This window comes from Canis lupus, chromosome 3 (genome assembly GCF_011100685.1).
Source record: "Canis lupus familiaris isolate Mischka breed German Shepherd chromosome 3, alternate assembly UU_Cfam_GSD_1.0, whole genome shotgun sequence".
NCBI classification, from domain to species: Eukaryota; Metazoa; Chordata; class Mammalia; order Carnivora; family Canidae; genus Canis; species Canis lupus.
This window is the reverse complement of record NC_049224.1, coordinates 63,387,491-63,408,169: the sequence shown is the minus strand read 5'-3', so window position 1 is coordinate 63,408,169 and position 20,679 is coordinate 63,387,491. Positions and strand designations below refer to the sequence as shown.

Below are 20,679 nucleotides of genomic sequence, written 5' to 3'. Positions count from 1 at the left end.
GCTTCTTAGAACTCAGGACCTGTAGTTTCAAAACTGGGGGAGTCCCAGGCACACTGTGATGAGCTGGTTACCCTAATAAAATGTGCATCAACTAGGGGCCTAAGCTGGGCCCTAACCTGGGGCCCAAGGCCTCACTTACTCAGCTTCCAGGGCAGCTAGCCGGGCCTGGAGCCGGGCTTGAGCACTGCTGAAATCTGCCACCATGGCCTGCATCTCCTTCCGATGTTCCTGGCGTAGCTTCTCCACCTCCCGGGCCCGCTGGGCTTGCTGATCCTCCTCCAGCAGCCTGCGGGTGGATGGAAGCAGAGCTAGACTTGCCCAGGCTCTAGGGACTGAAACTCTTGGGCACTGGGGTTTCTCCACCCTCTGTTGAGTGGCTGGGTGGGGGAGAAAATGTGGGGGAGTGGTTCTGAATGTAAAGTCAGGACCCCGGGAAGAGGTCTCTGAGTTGTGCTGTCCAGGATGAACCCTGCTTGTGGGACCCCTTCTCAGCACCTCCTACCCCTGCATTCCATCTGTAGTTCTAAACTTTCCAGTAAGGGGGGTAAAGAGCTGTGAATTCAGGACTGATAATGAGCTATCCAACGTGGATCAGGCAGTAACAGTAACCACCACGGTTGACCAAGTTAGCCAGGGCCAGGGCTAAATCTTGCTTCCATTTCACTGCATTCCAGGACATTCCTGAGAGGTGGTGGTCTTACCTCCACTTGCAGATGAATGAGGGCATGGTCTTGGGGAAGTTAGCGGACTCCAGGAGCTCACCCAGCTGGTTAAAGAGCACATGGCACTGTTTGAACTACTCCATCGCACTGTCTCCCTAAGGCTGGTTTTGAAGATGCTTTTGGGGGACAACTGTGTGGCTCAGTGGATAGGCATCTGCCTTTGGCCCAGGGTGTGATCCTGGAGACCCGGGATGGAATCCCACATTGGGCTCCCTGCATGGAGCCTGCTTCTCCCTCTGTCTCCGCCTCTCTCTGTGTGTCTCTTGTGAGTGAATAAATACAATTTAAAAAAAATTAAGATGCTTTTGGTATGGTTAGGTCTGATTTCATAAATTCCTTGACTTGTAGGGAAACCGGGTTCCCTCTTTACTCCAGGGCAAATGCTCTGCAGGTTTTTTTTTAAGATTTTATTTATTTATTCATGAGACACACACACACACACACACACACACACACACACACGCACGCACAGAGGCAGAGACACGGGCAGAGGGAGAAGCAGGCTCCATGCAAGGAGCCTGATGTGGGACTCGATCCCGAGTCTACCAGGATCACACCCTGGGCTGCAGGCGGCGCTAAACCGCTGCGCCACCGGGGCTGCCCAGCTCTGCAGTTTTGGGCCCAGCGCACTAGCGCTTTTTACGGGGCTGGAGTAGCACCAGGGAAGTGCTAGCATCAGGGCGTCTTTCCTTTGGGGAGATGGCGAGTGGGTGAGCCTTGGATCTGAGGCTCGGCGTGGGGAGGAGCGAGGCGGGAGCCGGGCCTGGACACCCACCTGCGCTGGTCGCGGAGCTGCAGCGCCTCCTGCTGGTGCTGTTCCACCTCGGCCCGCAGCCGCTGCACCGTGTCGCGGAGCTGCGAGTTCTCCTCCCGGACGCCGCGCGCCTCGTCCGCCTCTGCTTCCGCGGCGGCCTTCGGGGAGCCGGCCTGGCCCGGGCCGCCCCCGTCCTGGGGAGAGAGGACCCGGGAGGTGTTTTCAGGGCGCCCCAGGCGTGCCGCAGCCCGCGCCGGCCTCCTGCTCGCGATGCAGGGCTCACGGCCCATCTCCAGGTCCTCCCGCGTCGGGGGCTGGCCCAGTCTGGCCCTCGGAGGTTAGCAAGGGCGTCGGGGAGCCCAGGATGTGGCTTCAGAGCGAGCCCGAGCCCGAGCCCGAGCGCTCCCCCGCTTCCTGGGCTCCCCTGCTGGTTCTCCACCCAGAGCGCCCTCCCCGCCTGGACGGCACCGCCTGGGGAGAGGCCACCAGCTTTCTCTTCTCACCCGGACTGGCAGCACCATCTCCCCTCCAGTTTTCCAGTCTGAGGGCACCCGGCACAGTGGCTGGTATCCAGGAGGTGCCAAATAAACGCTTGCTAAATGAAATGACGCTTGAACACCAGGGGTTCAGAGAGAAATTCGGGAACTCTATGTCTAAATTAAATGGGGCCGGTGAACCCCGGGTTAGTGAATGCTGCAGTTTGCAAGGCCCGTCAAACAGGCCGAAGGTTTCTGCATTTGCTTATTCCACACGAGGACGGAACAGCTTTGCACAGGGAGCAGCCCGGCCCATGCCTTGTACCTCTTGCTTCCTGGCCTGGGGCTTGCATGTGTGTGACACCCATGGGCACATGAGCACCTGGCACTCCCATACATACAACCTGGAAGAGCTCGGTTAAGGTCGTGTGGGGCCATCCTTGACTAATGGGAGAAAGAGCCCTGTCCCTAGCTGGGACAGACAAGAGAATGAGGTCACAGGGCTCCTCAGAAGACCCCAGCAGGTGGGACACCACTTACCTGCACTGGTGGCCAACTTAAGGCTGCATCCCTCCCTCTATTGGGTGCCCTCCCTCCCCTTGATCACTCCTGCTGCCTGGGGCTCTTCCTCCTTGCTAATACTCCCACATTTCTTCTCTGGGTGGGTTTTCAGCTGAGGCCTTGCTGTTCCTCCCAGAGGGTTCAGGGCTTCTCTCCGATGAGATGAAGGTAAGGGCAGGCACCTGGTGGCCAGGTATCCCCTCATCTACCCAGTAATCCTGGGGTTCTATGCACAGCACTCAGGGAGCTCATCATCACAGCTGTCACAATCCTACATTTCCTCCTGCCCCCTTCCACAGGCATAGGTGGCTCCCACCAATCCAGAACACTTGCTGGAATATATCCTGTCTTCCCTCACTAGACTTTACTGACCAGGCTGAGCTCCTTGTGATTCGTCATTTAATATTTCTCATTAAACACAAATCGTCTTCAGGTGCTCAGTACCAGCAAAATCTTGAGTGACCCGTCCCCATGTCCCCAGGATCTTCAGCAGGGCTGGGACCCCAACTAATCATCGGCATCCACAGACTGCTGTGCCGAGTGTGGAGAGTAGGGGTGGAAATGAAATGAGGCAGACATGCCTGGTTCTCAAAAGACTCCTAGCCCACTTGGGAACACCCATGAAGAGCACCCATGATATGACAGCTGTCTCACTGGACCATGCAGTAGACGCCAGTGCCAGCTGAATTATATACTAAGAAGTGCTCTGGTTGCTCAGAGACCCGCGAGGTCACAGGTGAGGAAGGGGGCCCCCTCGAGCTCGCTTCAGCAGTACATACACTAACATTGGAGGGGAGACGCCTGGCCCAGAGGGTGAGCTGGGAACTGGGGAGGGAGGAAGGCATCCCAAGCAGGGAGTGGACACATACAAAGGCCCAGAAGCAGGACAGAGAGCCCACGTTTAGAGCAGAGGGGGACATGGCTGCAGATACCAAGTGTGGCCAGTGGGTGAAGGCTTTTCATTGCCGGCCCTTTGGAGGTCATTCTGATAGCAGGAGGGAGTGACTGCAGCCCTTATACAGATGAGTACCTGACACTGTGTGGCACACGGTGGGTGCCTGGGAGACAGGCCTGGGCTGGGAGGAGGTCACTGCGCTGCCTGCCAGGTGGGACTGTGGCTGCACGGCTGTCTGGGGAGGTGTTCTGAGGCACTCTGCGCGGATTTGAAGGAGTAACGCGGACTGGCTGATGCTAGGGCCTATCTGGCAGTGACACTCTGAAATGCTACTGTGTCTGAATTTAAAATAACATGCGGCGCTTAAAACTTGTGTTTTGCTTTTCGAAATGGGAGTCTGTAGGCCCATCAAGCATCTCCCAAGGGCCCTCCCCATTTCAGAAGGGAACGATGAGCACCCAGAGCCCCTCCTTTATGATTTTCTCCTGGCAGCCTTGACGCCGCTCCAAGAGGGGTTTGGTGTGGGCAGAATGGGGGCGCTGACCTCTGCAGCGACGGCGAGGTCCTCGCTGTCTCCTGGACACTGGGCGACGGCCTGCCGCCTGCCCCAGCCGCCCGCGGCCCTCCGCTCGGCCTGCAGCGCCTCCAGGTCCTTCTGGTGCTCAGAACAGGCAGCCCGCTGCTCCGACAGCTCCTGCCTGAGGGACTCTGGAGAAGGAGGAGCTATTAACTTTTTAAGAGAAGATAATTTTCAAATGCTAGTAAATTTGACACTTTCCTTTTCTGTTAAGGACTTTTGAGACTCTGTAGGTTAGTGATGGCAAATTATTTTTGAAACATTGTTCCAGTGATTCCATAAGCCATAAGATACCTGGTAGAAGCCTTAGTATAGAGCAAGTGCTCAATATATATTTGTAAAATAAACAAGTGATATTTACAGTGGAAATTAATGATATTGTAAAAGTGTGTCAATTGCAAAAGATTTCCCATAAACTTACGAAGCTTCTTTGAAAGTTATAGTATATTCAGCGCAGTAGAGCTTCGTCATTCTGATGATATGTTGAAAAATTTACTAGGTTATCTTTCCTCCCCACCAGGGTTTTAATATAGTGTTCTCTACAGCCTATTTTCTTTAAAAAAAAAAAATCCAAACCCAATTCAATATTTTGAAATCCTTTATCACAAAAATATGTGCAACAAAATCCTTTTGCACTCTAGCATAACTAGAGTGAGTTCATTTATTACCCTTCCGTCTTCTGTCATATATTCCCTTCCCTCTTCCTCCTTTCCCCACTCTTCCTTCGCCCCCCTCCATCCATCCACCCATCCATCCACCATCCTTTCCACCCATTTACACATCTACCTGCCCATCTTTCCATCAGCCCATTTATCCATCCACATGTCCACCTGCCCTTCTACCCATCCACCTATCCATCCAGCATGTCCAGATCCCCACCCCAGTGTATCAGGTAATCTGATGGACGCTCCCTGCCCCTCATACACTGACCTACACTGCAGGTCAGGTGTGTCTCACACAGACGGTGGAATAGCAGTAGTTGGGACCAGGGATGTCTAATTTAATCGCCCTGTCATGGTAGGTGCTCCCACTCACCCAATACCACCCACAATGCCAACGATTTGCTATCATCATTACAGAGTCCACAGAGCCCCTTCTTCCTGGGACTGTGTTGAGAATCCCAGCAGGTACCCAGGCTCTCTCCTGAATCTTTTGTCCAGGAAAGGACCAGCCTGCTGTGGAGTCAGAGGGGCCAGGCAAGTGGCGGTAGGGACAGCTGTTGCTGGGTGCTGGAATCACCAGGGTTTCCAACCTGATCTGAATCTTGTCTTGTACCTGAGACAAAATAAAACCTGGCACAGCCTGGGTTTTATTTTGTATAATCTGTCTTCTTGAGAGGATGCCAACTTAGCATTTCCCACCTGGACGTTAACTGGGGAATCTATGGGACACTTTCTCTCTCCTGCCTGCTCCCCATGTCACTTCCTCCAGAAATAGGCAGAGCTGACTGACGTGCTGATGTACAGTCAGCAGGACACACTATCTAGTGAAAGCACAACCGAGCAGCAAGTAGATGGTTTTCACTTATGAAGGTAAAGAAAATGCTCTTTCCTAAAATTCTCTTAAGGAGAACCCCAGCTGGGTTTGAAAAAAAAATTAATAAGGCCAATATGGTCTTTAATGCTAGGCATGAAATAAGGAGAGGCATTTGTCTTGCTCTTAAGAGTGAGATGGAAGGGGCGCCTGGGTGGCTCAGTGGTGGAGTGACTGCCTTCAGCTCAGGGCGTGATCCTTCTCTGTGTCTCTCATGAACAAATAAATAAAATATATTTTTTTAAAAGTAAGACTGAAGAGAAGAAGGTGAAAATGAGAGAAAAAATTATCTGCAGAAACAGAAAGAGGCTTCTAGGGCCAGCCATGCAATGTGGGAATATTCAGTAATGAAAATAGTGAACATCTGCATAGGATTTACTGCATACCGGGTGGATGCTGTAATTATTCCCACTTTACAGATGAGCAAAGAGGTACAGAGGCACAGAGGTACAGAGCAGTTAAGTAACTTGCCCAAAGTCATGAAACTTATGAGTGTTGGGAGCTGGGCTTCATGCCCAACCAGTCCGGCTTAGGAGATCTTTACTGCTGGTAACTTCCAAAATGCTCTGCATGACTTTTTTTCTTTTAATTTATTTATTTTTATTTTTTTCTTTTAATTTATTTGAGAGAGAGAGAGAGAGATCATGAGCAGGGGGCAGGGGTAGAGGGAGAAGCAGACTCCCTGCTGAGCAGTAAGCCCCAGTGGGACTTGATCCCAGGACCCCAGGATCACAGCTCAAGCAGAAGGCAGACACTCAACTGCCTGAGCCACCCAGGGCCTGTGTGACTGGTTTTGGATGTTTCAAGAAGAGGTGAGTTTGGTGCTGAGGATGATGTGGGAGCAGGAAAAAGAAGCAGAGGAAAGTGCATGAGCCTGGAGGCCTTAGTCCCCCAAATTTGCAGAAATCTTCAGAATGAAAATGAGAGGTTGAGGCAATCCCAGGAAGTCTCACCGTGGCTCAGAGATCTGGCTTATATCGAATAATAATGATGATAATATAGATGCCTCTGCTTTTTGAAAGTTTGCCTTATACCACTTTGCTTTTCTCTACATTAGAACCTATTTTCATTAACCTAGGGAAATCTGAAGACTTTCATTTTTACATAAAAAAGAGAAAAGGGAAAATATCAGGGTTTTTTGTTTTTTGGTTTCTTGTTTTGTTTTTGCTGGTTTTGCAGCCAGCGGTCCAGAAGCAGTGCCACCCTGGGCAGCAGGCAGCGGGCAGCGAGAGAGACACCCCCCAGCGCCTACCCTCTGGGAAACACACTCAGCATCTGAGGGTGGAGCGCCAGAGGTCTGCACTGTGTCTGGGAATATCTGGGCTTTATCTCCATCACTGTGTGCACCTGTTAGCAAGATATGTCCCATGGTATCAGGAAGGCCTAGGAGAGATGACTTTTGGGGTCTGGGAATGCTCAAAAGTGTTTCATTTAAATTAATGGTAATTGCTTCTTCCCTTTTTGCCATTTTGCCTTATGAAATATTTCATAGGCACGTCCTGCTTTTGGATAGCAGAAAACCTGGACTACGGTCTACATTCATCTGGCCCCTGTCATATGCTAGGCATATTATATTTAATATCCCATCAAATCCACATACCACCCCTATGAGGTAGAGACAATGGTGACTCTGTTTTATGGAAAAGAAAACTGAGATTGACAGTGACCCCACCCCCACCCCAACCCTGGGTTTCCTAGCTAGTTGGTGGCAGAGCCAGGATAGTCACCCTGGCCTGTGTGCCTCCAGACCCAGGGCCCCATCTTGCCCCTGGCCTCCACGTGTGGACCCGGCTGGGGAGCACCTCCCAGGGGTGGCTGCCTGTATACCTAACAGCAGAGCCTGCTGAGCCTCCATCCTCTCCAGCTCCCCCTGGAGCTCTTGCCGGGCCTTTTCTTCCAAGGCCTGGAGCTCTAGCCGGTGTGCCTGGTGCTGGATCTGGAGGCTGTGGCTGGATTCCTTCTTCAAGCGCTCCTCAGTGGCCTGTGGGTGAAAGTGGGTGAAAGTGAGCACAGATGGGAGACCTGTCCCCTCTGCCAAGTTCTTCCTCCAAGGGCCCACTGAGCACTCACTACTTCTTGGGCTACTGAGAATGATCCCTGACCTGAGATGACGGTGATGGCTTGGCCACAGCAGCTATTTTGTACTGTGTGAACCTAACCCCAATTCACAGCTGATTAGACCAGAGTGGACACCTGTTCCGAGCTGAGACAGTCATTGGGAATTTGGTGTTAGGAGGCCACGGAGAGAGAGAGAGAAATAAAGAGACAGACAGACACTGACGGGTTGGTTCCAGTTTTAACACACTCAGGAGGAATGAGGTGACCATCTTACACTGGCCCCAAACCAGACAGGTAGAGAGAGCTGACTGTGAGGGCAGCCAAGGGCTGAAGTGCAGAGCAGATCAGAAACAAAAGGAGGAGGGGTCCCTACAGTTTTTTCAGTCTCTGGTCTAGTCTGGTCCTCAGAACTGACTGTGTCTCTGCCCTTAGGTTCACTTATTCTTACTTCATTTATGATTATTTCATTCGGTCAGCCATTCTTTGACACATTCATTTATTCAAGGTCTCATATCAAACACACAAAGCGGGTTCTATGAGCAGCTGTGTCAACTTTAATAGAAATCTGGGCAGCCTGGGTGGCTCAGCGGTTTAAGTGCCTGCCTTTGGCCCAGGGTGTGATCCTGGGGTCCCGGGATCGAGTCCCATGTCAGGCTCCCTGCATGGAGCCTGCTTCTCCCTCTGCCTGTGTCTCTGCCTCTCTCTCTCTCTCTCTATCATGATAAATAAATAAAATCTTAAAAAAAAAAAAAGAAAAAGAAATCTCTTCACTGCCTAAGCTCATTCGAGTTGGTTTCTGGGGGGTAGAAGCAATAACGGTCCTTAAGCAGTCCATGTGGGAATCCTTGGAACCTGTGACTCTGTCACTTTATACGGTGAAAGGAGTTTTGCAGGTGTGATTAAGTTAAGGATCCTGAAATGGGCGATTATCCCAAATTATCTGGGTGGGCCCAGTGTAGTCACAGAGGAAGCAGTGGTGGAGGGGAGGGGCACAGGAGTAGGGAAGGTGTTAGGGAAGAGGGAGATGAAGAGGGAGGGATATTTGAAGATGGTACATGCTACACTGTTGATTTAGTTGATGCAGGAAGGGGCCAGGAGCCCAGGAATGGAGGCAGCCTCCAGAAGCCAGAAAAGTCAGGAAAACAGATCCTCCCTTAGAGCTTTTAGAAGGAGCACAGTCCTGCCAACACTTTGATTTTAGGACTTCTGACCTCCAGGACTGTCAGATAATAAATCTGTGATGTCTTCAGCCACCAAGTGTGGGATATTTTGTTATAGCAGCAAGAAGAAACTAATATGGTTTCTGGGGTTTTTTTGCAACAGAGAGTTCCAGTTAAGACACAGCCCACCTTGGGGCACCTGGGTGGCTCAGTCAGTTAGGCCTCTGACTCTTGATTTAGGCTCAGGTCATGATCTCAGGGTCGTGAGATTGAGCCCCAGGTTGGGCCCAGTGCTTAGTATGGAGTGTCCTGCTTGGGATTCTCTCTCTCCTTCTCTGCCGTTGCACTCCCCACCTCCCCCCACAATGTGCACACGCATATTCTCTCAATAAAATAAAAAAAATAATAAAAATAAATAAAAAATAAAAAAAGATACAGCCCACCTTTTAGAGGAGGAAATTGGGGCTGGGGGTGATGAACTAGCTTTCCTGAGGTCACACAGGAAAGATGCAGAAAGCAACATCTCCCTCCCCCTTTTAAACAGCCAGTTGTAGGGAACTGACCAGACTGAAGACAGGTAAAGGTGGGGGCAGGACTGAAGCCCTGGGCAGCAGGGTCCTGGCCCTAAGCCCTCTCCACTCCCACATGCAGCCTCTGGGAACAATGAGAAATGGGGTTTCACCAAAGGCAGGAGGCTCCAGTTGGGGAGCACTGAGCGCCCTGGAGCCCCAGGGAGCCAACTGAATGCAGTGGTGCCTTTAGACGCTTATTTGTGTCTTTGGCTCTGCTACTCCCTAAAAAGGGCAATTGGTTTACTCCTCCCATGGGACACTCAGTCAAAGATGCTGGGTTTATTTCATAAGACAGGAGAATCTCCTACTTTTCAGACTCTCCAATATTTCCTCCTCTTGGACCTGCTGCAAGGCTCAGAGAATTCCAGTTGGTGACATTTGTATCTCAAGGAAATGGGAATGAAGAGGTCTGAGCTAAGGTTTGCAAAAAATAGTGCGAAAGTCTCTCACTCTGTGATAGGACCCCTCTGTCCTTGGGGCCAGCAGAGGATTCAGAGCAGCACTGCCTGCTTTCTTGCTCAGCAGCCCTTAGGATGATGCCAAGCTTAACACCCAGGGTTTATATCAAACTGGACACTCATCCCTAGTGAATTGCTCCAGTAAACCTATGGGAGGTTTACTCTGCTTGTGTTGTGGTTGGTTTAGAGCCTCCTAAAAGGCCCATTTTTACCCTCTCTACAGAGGTTCTGACACCAATTACAAATTCCTTTTAGGGTATGTGTGTGGGGGGGTTTGGGGTGGGGGAGTTCCCAACACCAACAAGCAATTCTCAGACACCAACTGAGTGTCCTACGATTCAACTTAATTCTGACACTACCTACCTGGAGATAGCATCCCAAGGGTGAGGGCTCATCCCACAAGACTGAGCTCCATTTCAGATGTCAACTGCAAGACTAAGTTGTTGTTACCTGTGCTTCTGACCAACTGGCTATAAATCAGAGGTTCCCATGACCCCCCAATTAATTTGTTAGGGTGGCTCACAGAACTCAGGAAACCCATGTCCTTACTTGGTTATCGATTTATTACAAAGGCTATTAAAGGATACGAATCAATAGCCAGATGAAGAGGTCTGGGATGTCCAAGCATAGGAGCTTTTGTCCCCATGGAATTCGGGTGGGTCACCATTTATGGTGTGTGGATGTGTCCACCCACCTGCAGGCTCTCTGAGCCCTCTCCTTTGGGTTTCTAAGAGGCTTCATTACAAAGACATGATGAATTAAATCACTGACCATTGGTGATTGATTCCATCTCCATCCCCTCTCCACTTCCCAGACCATAAGGTCGGTTCCCCTGGCAACCAGCCCCCTCCTCCTCAGGTGGGATCCAAGAGCCACCTCATTAACATAATAAAATATAATTTTGCTGCTCTCAAAACTTAGGAAATTCCAAGAATTTTAGGAGCTCTGTGTCAGAAGTGAGACTAGGACCAAATAATATTTCTTTTTCCAAATCACAGTATCACAGTCTCCACACCACATCCTGGGTAAAGCCTCCTTGCCCCATGTTCCCCAACAGTCTCCTGGCTTCGACCCCCTGAACTACAGCAGCCTGTTTGAGCAGTTGCCTTTCCCCACAGAGGTGCACCCCATAAAGACAAGAGTGTGTTAATCATCTTGGTGTCTCTGGAGCTCAGCTCCATGGCAGCTGCTCTATAAATAGCTGCAGGATCAATGAATGAGCAGTAACATCAGATCTTCTAAAAATTGAGCTTTTCTATGGACTGGATGTTTATATGTCCCCCCTCTCCCTCACACCTCCCCCAAAATCATATGTTGAAACCTGATCCTCAATGTGATGGTATTTGGAGAGGGGCTTTTGGAGGGGGGTGATTAGGTCATGATGGTGAAGCCCTTGTGAATCAGTGCTCTTGTAAAGGAGGTCCTGAAAAGCTCCCCTGCCCCTTCTCCCACATGAGGTTAGAGTGAGGTGGGCGTCTATGAACTAGGAAGTGAGCTCTCCACAGACATCAAAGGGCAGGTGCTTTGGTCTCACACTTTCAGCCTCTGGAACTGTGGGAAATAAATTTCTATTGTTTACAAGCCACTCTGTCCATGGCGTTCTGTTACAGCAGCCTGAATGGACAAAGACAAGCTCTTACTCAGCCACATATGATTCCAAGTACTTTATATGTACTATTTTTTTAAATTTTTATTTATTTATGATAGTCACAGAGAGAGAGGCAGAAACACAGGCAGAGGGAGAAGCAGGCTCCATGCACCGGGAGCCTGATGTGGGATTCGATCCCGGGTCTCCAGGATCGCGCCCTGGGCCAAAGGCAGGCGCCAAACCGCTGCGCCACCCAGGGATCCCTATTTTTTTTTGGTCCTATTAGCTCTTATTTTATAAATGAGGAATCTGATGCACAAAGCAGCTGAGTGACTGCCTGAGCCCACACCTCGTAAGTGGCAGACCCAGGATCTGCCTGTAGGACCTGATGTCCTCACACACCACATCACTGTTCAACTGCACAACTGAGGCCAGAAACCAAGCAGACACAGCCACCAGAACCGGGAGGAGAAGGCTCTTTCCTCCTAAGGTGTGCCTCCCGCGCCCTCTACCGACAAAACTGAACATCGTGCTCTCTGCGAAGGAGAGATGCTTCAAGAATCTGGGTCATTATGCCAGGCTGGCACTGAAGAGCGGATTGGGAGCTGCGAGGCAGTAAATTAAGAAGAGCAGGCAAATTTCCTAATAATTCATATGATAGTCGATACTTGTATCCAATTCTGACACGTATGGATAGTTTTAACGGAATTTCTCAGAATTGCACCGTGGCTTCTAGCATCCCATGTTGCTGCCTAGGAGATGTCAAGGGGACATTCTGATTCAAGTACTTTGTGCCTGGATCACTTTTCCTCATTGGGGGCTGCTAGAATTTCTTCTGTTTTCCTAGTGTCCTGAAATTTTAAGATGAGCCTTGGTAGGGGGTCTTTCTCACAGAGTTCTATGGATTTCATTATTTCTTTTAAAATACCTTCCCCTCCATTATCTCCTTCTGGAATTCCCAGTTGTTAGGTGTGAGCCTTCCAGGTGTGTCTCTACACCTCTTGTTCCTTCTCCTCTTGCCACCCATTTCACGATCTTTCTATTTTTGTTTTCTGGAAGGTTTCTTCATTTTTTACATTTCAATTCATTATCTGATCTTTAGGATTTCTGCAATTATATATATATTTTTTAATTTAAAGAGCCCTTCCTTACCTGATCGTCCCTCCTTTACAAGTAGCGCATTGTTCTTCTTTCATGGATGCACATATCACTTTTTAATTCTGAGTGGATCAATCCTCATCAAAGCTTTTTTTCCTTTTCTGCTGACTCCATTAGCCATTTCTTCTGAGTCTGTTCTTTCTCCCACAACTATCTTGGATCCCAAAACTTCCATGTTAGAGGCTTCCCTAAAAAAGTTTAGCAATCCTTTGCTGTCCTTTCATATTTCAGATGGAGCACTGAGGGTTACTTGAAGAGGGTCCATTGAGTGGCAGGCTCCTCTGGAGGGTGACCAGATGGCCATCCAGCAATTTCACTGGAAGCCCACAAATGTGAGAATCCATGGTTCTTTTCTCTTGGTTGGTTTAATTTCCCCAGAGAAGGTTCTCTAGTCTCACACTTAGGGAGGGTCTAAGTTCTACCTGCTTGCCTTCTGGAGCCGAGCAGGAGAATGTGCTGCTGGGGACAGGATCGAGGTGGCAGTGGTTCATCTAATGGCTCAGTATACAGATTTTCACCTGAACCTGTTCTCAAACACAAGCCTCATCCCAGCCTCTGTTTCGGAGTCTCTCTGGTTCAGTTTATCCAGGGATTCCCCCCACCCCCATCTCTTGTCTTTAAATAAGGGAGAGATAATTACTTCCCTGTGCTGGCTGAGCTGGGAATCTGAGGTTCTAGGTGAGTCATATTCCTCATCTCACTCTTGTCTCAATGATAAATGCTACCCCTAGTTCCTGAGCCTTTCTGAGCTTCGCCATGGGAATCAGCTTAATTCTTGTCCTCTCTGCAGGCACTTGGGTTCGAGCTTCTCTGCTCTGCAAGGCCACATGCTATTTCCCCATTTCTTTCCTGTCCTCCTTGCTTTATCTGGAATAGGAGTAAGCTTCTGCTTTGTGTTTTCATTATTGTTTTCTGGATGGTTTCCAATAGGAAAGAATTCAAAGAAGTGGGTATCAATGTCCTCAGTGTACAGAAGGGGAAATTAAACTTAAGGCTCTAATTCAGTGAGACCCTTTACTAAGCAGCTATCCTGAACTAGGAGGAGAGTCAGTGTCTGAACACAGCGTGCTCCTGGCCCCAAGGAGCTTCCCTTGGTAGATCTGATCATAGGAGGAAGTCATTGGTTAGAGCATGAAGACTGCCATCACTGAGGAAGACAGTGTGTTGTCTGTGACAGTCGTAGTAGTAGCCCCAGCTCCCGAGAGAGCAGGAGCAAAGGCCTTCTGAGAAAGTAGAAGGTAGCAGGTAGATGAAACATGCTCCTGCTGGGTTACACATCATCCTGCACCTGACCACCTCATCCCAACTTTCCAAGCTGCCCTCTCTGTTTTCATCTCCTGGCCGAGTCTGACTCCCCAGCATGCATCATGCACGACATTGCCCAAGTTGTAAAGAAAGTTGTTCTAATGTTATCAAGGTCACATGAAAATAGGGAGAAGCAGGACCAGAAGCGCAACAGACCTAACTGTGAATCCTTCTGTGGCCACTTTCTAGCTGTGTGACCCTGAGCAAGTTACTGAATCTCTCTGAGCCCTTACCCTCATCTGGAAAAAAGGGAATGTGGTAACAGTGAGCTAGTAAGATTAACGTGGGGATTGGAGATAATGTACAAAAGACGCCCTATATAGGGCATAGAGGCGCTCCCATAGCAAGTGCTCAGCAAATAGCGGACTTCATAATGATCACCCTTACCTTGAGTTCTTGATTTTTGGCCTTCTCAAGCATGCGTAGGGCTCGCTGATGGGAGGCCTCGAGCTGGGCTTTCATGGCCTGGTTCTGCTGAATGGTCTCCTGGAGCTCTTGCTGCAGCTTCTCCCTTTCGTGGTCGGAGAGTTGCTTGAGTTCCTGCAGGTCTTCCCTGTAGCTGCTGGCGCACTGCTCCAGAGCCTGCTGCATCTGGGAGACCTGCCGGCCAGGGCAGCCTGCTCTCAGGCTAGGCTCTCTCTGCTCCCTCTCCCCTTCCTGTTTTTTTTTTTTTTTTAATAAGTGCTCTGAACATCTCCTCAACCCAGCTGATCCTCCTCTACCTGTGGAAACTCCTAGGGAGAGTGCTGTAACCTTGAAAAACCTGGGGATGGCCAGTCTCCTGGGGGCTTCTCAGCTAGCTGCATGAATGCCAGGTGAGAGGGGCAGGTGGGTTGAGATGCAAACCAGCCAAGAGATACTGAAGAGAGGCCACTAAAGCCTTGCCTGACAACCCCATTTAGTATTACACTCAATCCTCATCACCAGCCTCTCAATCCTTTTTTACCTTGTTCTGTTTTCTTTTTCCTGCAATCCAATCATCCTCTAATATACTATATGTTTTACTTATTTCTTATGTCTAGTATTTTATGGTCTGTTCCAACTTCCTCTGCCATAATATAATATAAGCACTATATAATATAATGCAGTATACTGCAGTATAATATAAAGCACTATAATATAATGCAGGACTTTTGTTCGATTTGTTCATTAATGTATCCCAAGTATCTAGAAGGGTTCCTGTTGCATCGTAGGTGCTCATGAACCACAGGAGGGACTGAATAAACAAATGAAGAAATAGAAGAATCTCATTTTTCCCTGACCTGGAATGCCCTCCCCAGCATGGACATGCATCAGGCCCTGTATGTATTTCCAACATTGTCTGTAAGGATGAGGAGGCATGGTCTCACTCAGCATGAGGGCACCTCCGCACCATGGCTGTCCTACCTGGGCTTGCAATCTGGCCTTCTGGCTTTGCCATTCCTCCTGCAGACGCTGGATTTTGGGTGCCTTCTCCTTCAGCAAAGAGTTCAGTGGAGGTTGCAGGTCACCTCCCTCCTTGAGAGGCACTTCAATCCTTTGAAGATAGAGAGGCCAAAATCATAAAAGATTCTGGGCTGGGAATGATATGATTACCCCGGGCTGGGGGAAGGAAGCTCCCATGGCAGGGAGTGGGGTGAGAAATATCTTTCTTAGATTTAAAATAGTAACCTGACATACAGTTCTAAGTGTTATTGCACTTGGGATACAATCAGGATTCAGCTGGAGCCCAGGGGTTTTAGCGGGTGCTTAATAAATGATGATTGGCTGTTAGAATGACTGAGCTTGGAGTCACTTATTGGGGCCCTTGGGAGCTCTGAAAAAGAGGCCTCTCTGGTCTAATTTCACAACTCTTCCTGCAGATGAAAAAAGATAATGAAATAAATAACACTTTACTTGAATACAGTTCTTGACACTTTTCAAAGCATGCTCATGCCTTTTACTGGCTGTTCCCGGTCTACACAGGAGGACTGCAAACAGGTCTTTACATATGAAAAATAAGATGCTGGTATAAAGCCGCATCTGTATTCCAGGACAGATGCTCAGGGATGTCTTTGGAGGAGTCCTTCCCTTACTTAATGCTGAACTTTTGAACCAGCTAAGAAATTCAAATATAACCGGCTGAGATGGGGGTTTTAAGTATTTATTCAATGTAGCAATGTAAGAGGATGCCACACAGTGGGCATCTCCGCAGAGACTGCTGGAATGTAAGTGATGTTTCCTTCCTCCACCAAGGATGTCAGGCCAGAGGGCCAGAGGTTAGGGGGTGAGGGCCCTGATCTGTGGAGAAAAGCCATGAGAAGGGGACTCTGGCTTGGCATAGGTGGGGAGGCCCAGCAACTTGGGCACAGGCTAGGGGGTTAAGGAAAAGATAGTCAGAGGGAATCCCTGAAAGGGATGGCAGTGGTTCAGAGCCTGAGCTAGAGCCAGATTCCCCAAGGTCAAACCCAGCCCTACTGCTTACTAGTTATGTGACCTTGGGTGAGGACTTTAAACTGTCTTGGCCTTAATCTCCTCAACTGTAACATGGGATTAATAATGGTAACTTTGATATGGATTGTTGTAAGGATTAATAAATATCTGATAAATGCTTAAAGCCGTGTCCAGCACATAGTAAGAATTATATAAAGAACTAACCAAAGACTTAGGAAAGAGAGAAGGTTTCTTTCTCTGCATTCCGGTTCTTTTAGGTAATTCTCAAGCTTTCAAGGATGTGTTAAACATACCCATCTTTAGGGAAAAACAGACCTCTCCTAGATCTAAGCAACAGGTCTGAAACAAACCAAGGATTAGGAGACTACCTGGAGTGATGGACAGAGAAGCAGCCTCCAGCCAGAGTGAGAAGCCACACTGCCGGGTATGATGCGTGGACCAGGTGAGCTGACCCTGATGAACTCAGGAGGAGACTGTACTTCCTCCCAGGGCTCAGCCATTACATTCGAAACGATTTATTGAGAATAAATTTACATATAGTGAAATGCACAGGTCTTAAGTCTACAATCCAATGAGTTTTGACAAATATATACAACTATGAAACCAACACCTTATTTAAAATATAGAACATTTTCATTACCCCAGAACTCCCCCTGCACTTTTTTCTTGCCAATGTCCACCCACAGGCAGCCAATGTTTTGATTTCCATCACCACGGATTATTTTTGCTTGATCTTCAGCATCAATCATACAGAATCATATGCTATGTATTCCTCTATGTCTGGTTCTTTTGCTCCAAACAATGTCTTCAGGATTTATCCCCATCACTGGGTATGTGAGCATGTCATACTTTTCATGGATGAGTAGTATTTCATTACCTGAATATACCATAATTTTTTAAAATGTTGCTGGGCCTCCCTACCTCTGCCAATTTCCTACTGATAGACATGTTGACATTTTTGCATGTTAACATTTCTGGGCTAGTATGAATAAAGCTGCTAGGACTATTCCTGTACAAGTATTTTTGTGGATCTATGTTTCCATTTCTTTTGCTTAAATATCTAGGATGGAAACTGCTGGTAGGTATATGCTTAACTCTTTTTTTTTTTAAGGATTTTTTTTTTTTTTTTTTTTTTTTTTTTTAGAGAGAGAGAGCAAGTTTGTGAGAGCAGGGTGGGAGAGGGGCAAAGGGAGAGGGTGAGAGAAACTCAAGCAGACTCCGTGCTGAGCGTGGAGCCCAGTGCAGGGCTCGATCTCACGTCCATGAAATCACAACCTGAGCTGAAACTAAGAGTCAGACACATAACCGACTGTGCCACCCAGGTGCTCCAGTATATGCTTAACTTTTTAGAAAACCATCAAATTGTTTGCTGAGGTGGTTGCCCCACATCATCTCCCACCAGCAGCGTATGAGAGTTTCAGTTGTTCCACATCATTGCCAACATTTTGTATCTTTAGTCCTTTTAGCTTAAGTCATTCTGGTGGGTGCAAAATTGTATCTCACTGTAATTTTAAGTTGCATTTCCCCGTTGACTCTGATGTGAGGTGCATATTCATGTGCTTATGGGACATTCATTCTTTTATGCAAGTGTCTGTTCAAGCATTTTGTTCATTTAAAAATATATTTGCCTTTTCTATTATTGGTTTATAGGAATTCTTTATATATTCCAGATACAAACTAAATAGCCTCTCCCAGCCTATGACTTACTATTCCACTTCTTTTTTTTAAATTTAATTTTATTTTTTTATTCATGAGAGACAGAGAGAGAGAGAGGCAGAGACACAGGCAGAGGGAGAAACAGGCTCCATGCAGGAAGCCTGATGTGGGACTTGATCCTGAGACTCCAGGGCCACGCCCTGGGCCGAAGGCAGGCACTAAACCGCTGAGCCACCCAGGGATCCTGAGTTTTCTTTTTAAAAGAGAAGTATTTAAAGCTATGTATTGTCCTCAGTAGCAATCTCCCCCAAATTCTGATATATCCTATTATCATTGAATTTGAAATAGTTTCTCATTTCCACTGTGATTTTATATTTTGACATATGGGTTATTTAGGAGTATTCTGTATACTTTCCAAATATCTGGGGATTTTCTCAATAGCATATTATTCTGGATATCTAACTTAATTCTTTTGTAATCAGAGAATTCCTTCTGAAAGATAGTATATTTCAGAGTATATTCCAATACTTGAAATTCATCAAGACTTATTTTGTGGCCCTTCATATTGTCTACATTGATGAATGTTCTATTGTGCCTCAAAAGATCTGTTCTGCATTATTCAGCACATTGTCTGCAAATGTCAGCTTGATTAAGTTAGCTGATTGTGTAACTCAAATCTTCTGTATCTTTGCCACTATTAGGCTAGTTGGCCAAATCCTCATAGAAAGGTGTCACAGGGGGATCCCTGGGTAGCTCAGCAGTTTAGCACCTGCCTTTGGCCCAGGGCACAACCCTGGAGTCCCGGGATTGAGTCCCACATCAGGTTCCCTGCATGGAGCCTGCTTCTCCCTCTGCCTGTGTGTGTGTCTCTCTCTGTGTGTCTATCATGACTAAATAAATAAAATATAAAAAAAAGGTGTCACAATTGCCAATTGTGACTGTGAATTTCTCCCTTCAGTTTTCTCACTCTTTGCTTCATTATTTTTAAAGCTCTGTTGTGAGGTCAAACACATTTAGGGTTGTTGTCTTCCAGATGAACTGACCCCTTTACCATTATAACATATTCTGTTTCATCCCTGGTAATATTCCTTATTCTGAAGCCTACTTTGACATGAATACAGCCACATCAGCCTCCTTCTGCTTATCATTCGCATGGTAGAGTTCATCCCTTTATCTTCAGACCTATCTGTGCCTGTAATAGTTTACGAGGGCTGCCTGAACAAAATAGCTTAAAATGGGTGGCTTAAAAAACTGAAATGTATTTCCTCACAATTCTGGAGGCTAGTAGTCCAAGATCAAGGTGTCAGATTTGGTTTCTTCTGAAGCTTTTCTTCTTCTAAGGCTCACAGATGGCCACCTTCATGCTGGGTCCTTACAACAACAATCTTTGTTGTCTGTGTGGGCTCTTCTTTCTTCCTCCTCCTCCTCCTCCTCCTCCTCTTCTTCTTCTTTTTGTTCTTGTTCTTCTTGTTCTTCTTCTTGTTCTTCTTCTTGTTCTTCTTCTTCTTTCTTCTTCTTCAAGACTTTATCTATTTATTCATGAGAGACACACAGAGAGAGGCAGAGACATTGGCAGAGGGAGAAGCAGGTTCCCTGTGTGGGACTCGATCCCAGGATCCTGGAATCACCACCTGATCCAAAGGCAGATGCTCAACCACTGAGCTACCCAGATGCCCATGGTCTCTTCTTATAAGGACATCAGTCATGTTGTATTAGGGCTGCCCTAATAATAAAACTCTAAAAAGGATTTTAACTTAATTAACTATTTAAAGGCCCTACCTCTAAATAAGTCACATTCTGAGCCCCTGGGGGTTGGGGTGTGGGGAGGATACAATTGTGTTCACAAGAGTGTCTTTATATTTAAATGTCTCTCTTGTGGACAGCATAGAGCAATGTCTTGCATCTCTGATAATCTCTTTCTTTTAGATGGTATGTTTGATTCATGTACATTGTAATTATTGCATTGGTTGGGCTTAAATTCTTTTTAGTCCACAGAGTTCAGGTATAGCTCACTCTGCCCTCATCCTCAGATGGGCGACCCAGGGGAGGATGTGTCACAAATACTGGCTAGTCAGAGCACTCCATCTTTGTGGCAGAGTGATTGGCTCAGGGATTGACATGTGACCCAAGTTGGGTCCTTAGAGACCTCTTTGAAATTTGTCATATTTTTAAGAAAAAGACTCCCTTTCCTTCTGGAATTGTGAGTTATAAATAGGACAAGGTTTGTGGCTACCAGTGGTAAGCAGTAGTACCAGGATTTAACCTGGAGACTTGACTCCAGAGTCTGTCCTTCTTAACTGCTGTTCTTTTGGTAACTAATAGGCCCTGAGGCAAAATCTGAAGGATGGAGGAGGAGGCAGGAGCTAGGAGTTCATTCAGCTGTAGGCCCCTTGACACTGCCATTGGTCTAGTTTAGGGATATACACCCTGCTACCCCAAGGCTATGATCTGAATATTTATGCCCCCCTCCCCTAATTCATATGTTGAAACCTATTGTTCAAGGTATTAGGAGATGGGGATTTTGGGAGGTGATTAGGTTATGAGGGCAGAGCCCTGGTGATAAGATTAGTGCCCTTATAGCAAGAGGCATAAAAGAGACCTCTCCCCTAACACCTTCTCTCTTCCTGACCTCCCCCAAACCCCCTCGCCATGTAAAGACACAGAAAGAAGATGGCCATCTGCAAGCCAGGGCAGAGTTCTCACCAGGATCTGAGCAGATCAGCACCTTGACCTTGGACTTTCCAGCCTCCAGAACTAGGGGAAACAGATTTCTGTTGTTCAGGCCACACCATCT

General features: G+C 47.7%; 1 protein-coding gene across 1 annotated transcript in view; it reads right to left on the bottom strand.

Annotated features, from left to right (window-relative positions):
* Positions 1 to 20,679, bottom strand: part of FAM184B (family with sequence similarity 184 member B) — a 131,561-nt gene that overhangs the window by 7,326 nt on the left and 103,556 nt on the right. The window contains exons 9-14 of the mRNA XM_038533310.1: positions 15,204 to 15,333; positions 14,205 to 14,417; positions 7,346 to 7,499; positions 3,953 to 4,116; positions 1,498 to 1,670; positions 140 to 286 (exon numbers count right to left, since the gene is read on the bottom strand). Coding sequence (XP_038389238.1) covers positions 140 to 286; positions 1,498 to 1,670; positions 3,953 to 4,116; positions 7,346 to 7,499; positions 14,205 to 14,417; positions 15,204 to 15,333 — 981 coding nt within the window. The remainder of the gene's footprint in view (positions 1 to 139; positions 287 to 1,497; positions 1,671 to 3,952; positions 4,117 to 7,345; positions 7,500 to 14,204; positions 14,418 to 15,203; positions 15,334 to 20,679) is intronic.